At 44.7% G+C, this 7733-nt stretch overlaps 1 protein-coding gene across 1 annotated transcript; it reads right to left on the bottom strand.

The window, feature by feature from the left end:
• Positions 1–1363: 1363 nt before the first annotated feature.
• Positions 1364–6456, bottom strand: inhbab (inhibin subunit beta Ab). The gene is made up of 2 exons (XM_071534318.1): positions 6105–6456; positions 1364–2175 (listed from the first exon to the last, which is right to left on the bottom strand). The coding sequence occupies exons 1-2, from the start codon at positions 6370–6372 to the stop codon at positions 1364–1366; spliced, it is 1080 nt and encodes a 359-aa protein (XP_071390419.1). The 5' UTR covers positions 6373–6456.
• Between the last annotated feature and the right edge of the window lie 1277 nt (positions 6457–7733).

Here is a 7733-nt window from a genome sequence, read left to right as displayed (position 1 = left end):
AACTGACTTGGGATCAGCTTTTGATGGCATCATCTTTGTGAAAACGGCAAACCTAACCTATGATCGAGTAATTTGTTCAACTTGGAATCATTCAGCTGCCTTAGGTCATGAGCTCACTGAAAAGTCTAATTTGACTTGAATTCAGTGTTGGGATCAATGAAAATGTCTTAGTGTACTGAGTTTTTCGGAAGATTAGGATCACAGTCACTGTGTTCACAACATAGAAGACCAAATGAAAGAATGTTTTTAACAGTTTATAACACATGTTTAATGAGGAAGCAAAAAAATGCAGCAAATAAATTATAGAATGTTGGCAACAGTTAATATATTTACAATGAAGCGATAAAACCATACTTATGAAAGATTTTGACTTTTCAGCGTATTTTTCTAACCCTAACCCTCAAATGATAAACTGGACCACATTAAATTATCTCCATGCCGGTCTCTTGAGACGTTGATCAACAGTAAATGATGCATTGACCCAAAGAGGCACAATCAGACTTAGAACATGAATGATACGTTCATATTAAATTGACATCTTTGTCATCATTAGTGTTGTGGAAACTGTCTGGCCAAATGAAACAGCCAACCGTCTTTGGCATTCTTCTGAATGACAGGAAAATCTGAAGCTTTACAACTCGTGTTCTTGGTTGGAAAGTTGCTGGCTGAAGCAAAAAAAGAATGTTGTTTACAGTGCAAATTTCAACATTCAGGATATTTATTATTAATAGTAATACTAATAATAATACTACTACTACTACTACTACTACTACTACTACTACTACTACTACTACTAATAATAATAATAATAATAATAATAAAAGTAATAATGATATTAATAGTAGTAATAATAATAATAATGTTTGGCTCCAGTAGCTGGTCGAACAAATTTCTTTCAAGTATCTCAACAGAGATTTTATACACTTAGTTTAACCTTCAAAAACAGAACACACTGTATCAAAAAGGAATCCCTTGAACACAATATAGAGACAAAACATACAAATCAGGACAGATGAAGAAAATTTTACATTACATCGTAAGACTTCATCTATTGCATAGTATTCTCAGGTCGTTTAGATGTTCTCATTCCAATGTGGAAAAGAGTCACTCCACACAAGAAATACAATGCATAGTCCGGTTCTCACTCACCACTAAACATAAATATATTATGGAACTCTTCTTTTTATCTGAAAGTGCCAGAGAGACTGTGCTGACTTCGTGACTCCTGTCGGATACTTTAACCAAACAGCTAGACTCGGGCAGGCAACAAGTAGAAGACCAAGTGTTTTTAAAGGGACATGGCAATTCTGACTGTCCACTGTCCCTCCATGTCTAAGAGTTTGTGGTTTGTTTAAAAAGTGTCTTATGAGCAGCCGCACTCTTCTACAATCATGTTCTGAATGTCCTTTTTAATGATCTTCTGCTCTTCGTTGTAGTAGAGCATGGACATGGCGCGCAGCCTCATAGGAACGCAACATGACTTGATGCTCTGGAACGGGCTGTAGCCCCGCATGCGGTAGTGATTGATGACCGTGGAATGAAAAGAGAGGGAGGAGCCTGTGATGCTCGCCACGTGATTTGGGCAGTCTCCCTCACAGTAGTTTGCATGGTAACCCGGTGGGGCGATAATCCAGTCGTTCCAGCCGATGTCCTTGAAGTTAACGTAAAACTGGCGCTTACAGCAGATGCGGATTTTCCCATCGCACTCCAGACCTCGCTTGATCCGCCGGTGGTCCGGCTCCTCTCGCGCTCTGAGCGCCACCATGAGGAAGGGCCGATGAGACTGCTCCCTCTCTTTGGCTCGTTCCCCAGCCGCCGGCATCAGGACAGGTGTGGCTCCGGCCTCGCCGCACAGCGGACAGGAAACCCGCAAGTTCAACAGGCTTTTGCCGCTGTCCAGCAGAGCCTGGACGCTGCGCTGGACAGGCAGGGTGTGCCAGCCGCTGCGGCGGGTATCCACCATCTTCTCTGAAATAGACTCCTCCTCCTGGGCTTCGTTGGGGTCCGCCGCCGGGTCCTGGCGCTCATGGCGCTGAAGAAGCTGGAGGGTCACTTTGCCTTTGGCTCGGTTTCCCTTCGCTAACTTGAGGAAGATCCAAACGTTGGCTTGCTCCACCACAGAGGAGCTGGTTCCCTCCTTTGAAATGTCAAAGGTCACAGTGGTTGGAGAGTCTCCTGGTGCATGAAAAAACAGAAACAGTTAGCATGTTAGCATGTTAGTATATTAGCATGCGATAGTCGCATTTATACAGTAGTATGGCACAGCTGTGTTGAAATTAGGTAGAGGATAAAGAGAGCAAAATACAGTCAAACACAAACTATTCCATGAATGTTCTTAGCTAGGTGGTTCTCAACCGGACTCAACAAAAAACACTTTAATGTTATGGTTTCAAGTACAATAAAAAATAAATACAAAATTCTAAAGAAAGTTGCCTTTTGTGCCCAATGTGCATTGGGCAAAATGTGCAAAGACTTTGTTTATTCAAGGTCTGCTGTTTGTGACTGCTGGGTTTGACTGGCAGAACCAGGTTCACCTGGGATCTATTTACTTTGGAAGAAGCCAGGTAATGATGAGACATGTCAGAGCTCCTTACTGTACTTTAACTTTTCTATTCAGAGCTTTTTTGCCCTCATCTCTATGAAGGAGCTTCTCTCCTAACCCTGCTATTTGAAGGAGTAATGTTTCTTCTTCTTCTTTCAAACTTCCCACGGTCCCTCAGACTCTCGGAGCAGATCATAACTGTGGAGATATGGGCTATATGAGTGTGAAGATAAACAGTTCACTTTGTCTTTGTGAATTTATTGATGCTTTAGTAGTAACACAACAGACAAAAGGCAACCTATAGCCGGTTCTACACTGTTTTCTGTAAGATTTAATACACACATGCAATGTCTTTTGGGGAAATTATGGATTTGAAGTACACAAGAACACATCTTCACCTTCAGCCTTCAGTCTCAACCCCAAATGGATTCTGAAAGATTTATTCTGTAACAGCAACACCTGCTATCACAACAAAACCAAAGAAAAAGGCAATTTTAGCAACATGACTGCCGTGTCTTAGTTGAATCCAGTTTGTCTAACCCTAAACCTTCTCACATAAACTCAGCCAGGTGGCATCGGAAGATGAAGCCTCCACTCCTAATGAAGCAGCTAGCCTTGGTCTGTGAAGAAGAGAGCTGAGCTGGAGCAGATCTGAACACTTATTAAGAAATGGAAGGCAGACTAACTCTAACTTCTGTTTCTTGCTGCTGTCGTTTCAATTCAAATTTAATTGAATTGGCGGCTGAACCTCTTTCTTCAGCATTTCACCGCTAGAATGCAGTTCTTCCCCTTGCCCCCTTTCCCACCTCCTGTCTTTTTGCTTTCTCTTCCTATCATATGAATGAATGGACAAAAATGTCCTGAACATAATAGCATGAATGGTGCCGCTTCTGCCGCTAAATATATTCAGTGCGATATGAGCAGCAACGCTAAAAAAAGAAAGGCCTGGTTTCAGAGTGATGGAGAGAGGGAATGTTGTTAACAAGCCCCCCCCCCCCCCCCCCCATCTTCTCCTGTGTCCATTTACCTCTCTTTCTCTTTGTCATCTCTATCTGCCCCCCCCCCGCCCCCTCAGCCACCACTGCAGCCCAGAGTAATTACTGGGGCCCATATTTGGCTGAATGAAGTGATTATGTACGGCCTGAGACCAGTGGGTATGCCCCCCCCCCCCCATCGTTACCGTCCCCCTAATTTCGGCGGGCCTTTGAGGGGCCTTTTTAATTGAAGATTTCACTCAAAGGGGAGACTATTTATAGCGCAAAGCCATTATGCACATTTATGTAAGCAAACAAGCTGAGAAAAAATGTGTTTGTCACGCGCTGCTTCACCACACACAACGCTCTCTAACCCTCCGAGCCCCACAGTGTCACATGTGGAGCGTTTATGTCTTCTGTATAGAAATACCACCAAAAATCAACACCTACTAAAATCTGTCCCTCACATTGTACGTGTTCTGGTTAATGACAGTGAGCCATGTTGGTCAGGATTGGTGTTAGTGAACCCTGTTCAGGAAGAGGAAGCCTTCCACAGTGACACACCAACCAGAAAACACTGGACTGGACACACACTGCTGCTTATAGTGACGCGCTGGGTCACATTGGCATTGGCAAATAATTCATAGCGTTTGTTATAACGTGGGGGTTTGCCATATGTTCCACCAGAAATGATGAAAGGCCATTTAGGATATTTATTATATGATTGGCAACTTTCTTGACACTATCTGGATTGTCCTGATGTAGTAAACTCTCCCATCTGGAGTTAAAGGAAACACTAAATATTATTTGATCCATGTCTGGTAGCAGTTGAGACTCCAAGCTGGGAAACGTGTCTTTGCCACTTATTCCTTGCTTTTATTGAGCGGTTAGCATTGCTCGCTCTGTGGATATGGACTTGTCCACAATTCTGCCATTCAATCAGGGTTTGTCTTTTCAATAATTTCATCTATTAGTTAGGATAGAGGAGGGATTGATTTGTTTGAAGCACGATTAAAGATTCCATTTATAGTTTAGACTTTTTATTCCCTCGTGGTTACTTTATTTCATCATCTCTCTGAGTAGAAAATCTAACTCCACTCCTTAATTATGTGCTTTGGAAGCAAGTGGAACTAGGTGTGTTACTAACAAAATGAGCACATTTTCAGAAAACAGTTACATTAGTAAAGAAATAGGATTGTTAATAAGGAAATACAGTACATATGTTCTTCAGCACTTCTCCAATAAGTCCATTCTACATCAAGAGGACAAGAGATTGGAGGCTGGAGGTGTCCTGAATTCTGCCATCATACCAAACAAATCTCCAGCATGGATGCCAGGTTTGTTCCGAACACAAAGCCTGTCTGAGTTCCTGCAGCAGCAGGGGGTTATGGGACACCGAGGAGTTAATTGTTTCAAAGAGTTTGTCATTTCAACAGCATCCCTCCACCCCACTGAGTCTTTCCTAGAAAGATCCCCAACCCATTCAAATCACACTCACTAATGCACGCACATGCATGTCCAGCCCATTTCCATTCATGGACCCCAGATAAATAGATCTCTCTTCTCACTCAGCCAACACACTGATGCAGCCATGGTGGCTATTAAAGAACATGGCTGAAGACATACATAACCTAACATTATTAAATTAATAACAATAAGTTAGGCTTGTGGTCCTCAGGTCATTTCTTAGCAACAAAATTCTGACAGGACAGCTAATAAAACAGGTGCTATCACTTTACCGTAGAAGTCATTTGAACGTAAGGAATAGAATGAATAATGACTATTGGTGTTGGTATTGATCGATTCTGCCTGTTTAACCATGTAAATGAAACATTAACTTTGTGTTTTTGATCAGAGTACAGATTGGTTCTGACAATGAGCCTGTACAAGCTGGAGGTATTCAGGGTCAGCGGATCACTAGAATCATTAGAATCATCAGTCAGTAGACAGTACAGTCAGTAGAACGTACAGTCAGTAGACACTAGGGTCAGTAGAGTCAGTAGACAGTAGAGTCAGTAGAGTCAGTAGTCAGTAGAGTCAGTAGAGTCAGTAGTCAGTAGAGTCAGTAGACACTAGGGTCAGTAGAGTCAGTAGACAGTAGAGTCAGTAGAGTCAGTAGTCAGTAGAGTCAGTAGACACTAGGGTCAGTAGAGTCAGTAGACAGTAGAGTCAGTAGAGTCAGTAGACAGTAGAGTCAGTAGAGTCAGTAGAGTCCGTAGACAGTAGAGTCAGTAGAGTCAGTAGAGTCAGTAGACAGTAGAGTCAGTAGAGTCAGTAGAGTCCGTAGACAGTAGAGTCAGTAGAGTCCGTAGAGTCAGTAGACAGTAGAGTCAATAGAGTCAATAGAGTCCGTAGACAGTAGAGTCAGTAGAGTCAGTAGAGTCAGTAGAGTCAGTAGAGTCAGTAGACAGTAGAGTCAGTAGAGTCAGTAGAGTCCGTAGACAGTAGAGTCAGTAGAGTCAGTGGACAGTAGAGTCAGTAGACAGTAGAGTCAGTAGAGTCCGTAGACAGTAGAGTCAGTAGAGTCAGTGGACAGTAGAGGTTCAGACTGGGAAAATACACACACACACACACACACACACACTGACCTGGCTCTGCGAAGGTGATGATTTCGGCGGGCGGTTCAGGAGGCGTGGCGTCCGCCAGGCCCCGCCCCTCCTCCTGGATGTCCACGCTGCCGTCTTCGGACACGCGGCCGACGTGAAGCTTCTTGATGGCGTTGAGCAGCGCGGCGCGGGGAACCGGCTGGGTGAGGTTGGGCCGGGCGCTCAGGTGCAGCATGTTGAGGATGTGGCGCTTCACGGCCTCCACCATGTCGGTCTGTCCCACCGCCGAAGAGGAGAAGTTCCTCTTCATCTGAGCCAGAACGCACGAGGGACAGGGGGAAGCCGACGCCCCCTCCTGAGGCCGCGGCGCCTCGTCGAGCGACGCAGACGGAGACGGAGTCGGAGACGCAGTCGGAGACGAGAAGACGGACTGCAGACCGGCCGCCGCAAACAAGACCGCAGCCAGAAGACACACTGAGGCCATGCTGGGAGAACACTAACACACACACAACCCCTCTCTCTCTTTCTCTCTCTCTCACACACACTCACTCTCTTTCTCTCTCTCTCACACACACTCACTCTCTTTCTCTCTCTCTCACACACTCACTCTCTCACACACACACACACACACACACACACACAACCTCTGATGTCTGTCAAGGTGCTGAGAAGATGCAGAAAGCAGTAGGTCAGGATGCAGCAACAGATCAAACCAAGCAGCTGGTTCCTGTTTCAGCAGCTGGCAGTAAAATCCTTCTTCAGGTTCAACTGCTGTCTTCTCTTCTTCTCTTCTTTTCTTCTTTTCTTCTTCTCTTCTTCTTTTCTCACTGAGCTGAACTCAGCTGATGGCCGTTCAGTAATGTTTAATTACAGGAATGTTTAATAATCAGCAGCAGTTTACTAGTCAACAGTATTGGTCTGGTTCTCCTGTGAAGTCTCCTGTGAAGTCTCCTGTGAAGTCTCCTGTGTCCAGCAGCAGGTTGGAGCTGCAGGTCCGGCTGGTGGCTCTGCGCTCGCTCTCTGGTCGAGCTGAATGGCTTTGTACAAGTGGGCAGGGTCAGAGAACTCCCTCTCTCTCTCTCGCTCTCTCTCTGTCCTCTTACTGTAATTATACCTCTCTCCCTCTTTAATCCCTCCCTCCACAGAGGTATTTCCCTTCTTGTGAGTCACTAACATCAGCCCCCTACTTTCTACACATACACACACACACACACACAAGCAGGTGAAATTCACACTGAGTAAAATCCTGCCTCATATTTCAGGACTGTTTGTGGTGTTTCCTGACTGATGAACGTCACGACAGAGGAGGAGGAAGAGGCAGAGTGTCTCCCTGATTCATTCATACCACACACACACACACACACACACACATTCCCCCTCAGTCACATTTTCACACACTAGTAGAGGCATGTGTCTGCTCACACACATCGTGGACATCCTTCCTCTGCGTCTTAATGATGACTCAGCGCAGCATCATCAGCTCATGTGGAGAGATTCAGTTTGGAATAAATTTTAGACTAAAAAGAGAGTTTGTCGTTACAACCAGAATCCAGTCAGCCAAGTCCTGGTTCAGAACAGATGGAGTGGATTTACAGACAGAGAGATGAAGCAAACAGGATCTGACTCCCTCTGCTGCTCGCACCAAATATTACCGCAGCATCCTCACCTTCC

This window comes from Centroberyx affinis, unplaced genomic scaffold, assembly GCF_046629955.1.
Source record: "Centroberyx affinis isolate AG114_WGS23_722 - 3 ecotype Tasmania unplaced genomic scaffold, CSIRO-AGI_Caff_v1 ptg002517l_1, whole genome shotgun sequence".
Classification (NCBI taxonomy): domain Eukaryota; kingdom Metazoa; phylum Chordata; class Actinopteri; order Beryciformes; family Berycidae; genus Centroberyx; species Centroberyx affinis.
This window is presented reverse-complemented; position numbering and strand designations above follow the sequence as displayed.